Below are 790 nucleotides of genomic sequence, written 5' to 3'. Positions count from 1 at the left end.
GGGGGAGGGAGGGGGGCGACATGCATTAGCCGACCGACCAACCTCGACGCGGTCTTAAATTGTCACGGGGAAAACGATTAGGGCCAACTGGGGGAAGCGCTTCTGGCCTTGCGCCATTATTCGCAGATTGCCCTCATCCGCGCAATCCGTTTCCACGCCCGGCCCATCTTATTGAAGGTGGTGGTGGCGGTGGTGGTGGGAGTGGTGGTCGGGGTCGGAAAAGGGGGTGAGGGTGCTCTCGCTTTCACTGCTTCTCGCTCTCAAAAAGAGCAGAAAAAAAACAAAAAACAAGCTGTTACCACCCATCCAGGGGGTACAAAAATTATTTTCCTGAGCATTTTGTTTTTCCTGCGCCTTTGAAGTACGTAGCGTTATTTTTTTTTCCTCCCGGGCCCAAACCGGGTGGTGTGCTGGGGGTCACAGGCAGGTCAAGTCAAGGCCACGGCCGCGCGTTAAGGGTCAAGGGCTCGGGTCAGGCAGGAGGCGGTACTCACCGATCAGCTCGTGGAACGACCGCTGCAGGGGCGTGGTGTTGAGCTCGCACGTGTACAGGCCCGCGTCCCGGACCGTCGCGTTGAGGATGGACAGCACCCACACGCCGCCGCCTGCGGGGCACGGCGTCAGCGTTAATGCACGAGAACAAACAATCTGTCAATAAGGCAAAGCATTTCCTGAGAGTGTAATCCTGCAGACGGGGTGGTGCAGTGTAGCGGCGCGGGTAAGCGCTCGCTGCTTCCTCCTAACCGCAGTCGGACGAACACCTGCGGACCCACCACTAGGTGCCCCCCCC

General features: G+C 59.0%; 1 protein-coding gene across 1 annotated transcript in view; it reads right to left on the bottom strand.

Annotated features, from left to right (window-relative positions):
• Positions 1–459: 459 nt before the first annotated feature.
• Positions 460–790, bottom strand: part of LOC113214806 (zwei Ig domain protein zig-8) — a 75,138-nt gene continuing 74,807 nt past the window's right edge. Inside the window, exon 5 of the mRNA XM_052265979.1 lies at positions 460–605. Within this exon, the coding sequence (XP_052121939.1) occupies positions 460–605 (146 nt within the window). The remainder of the gene's footprint in view (positions 606–790) is intronic.

This window comes from Frankliniella occidentalis, unplaced genomic scaffold (genome assembly GCF_000697945.3).
Source record: "Frankliniella occidentalis isolate FOCC.00 unplaced genomic scaffold, Focc_3.1 Scaffold33, whole genome shotgun sequence".
NCBI classification, from domain to species: domain Eukaryota; kingdom Metazoa; phylum Arthropoda; class Insecta; order Thysanoptera; family Thripidae; genus Frankliniella; species Frankliniella occidentalis.
Note: the sequence above shows the minus strand (reverse complement) of the source record. Positions and strands in the feature narration are given on the sequence as shown.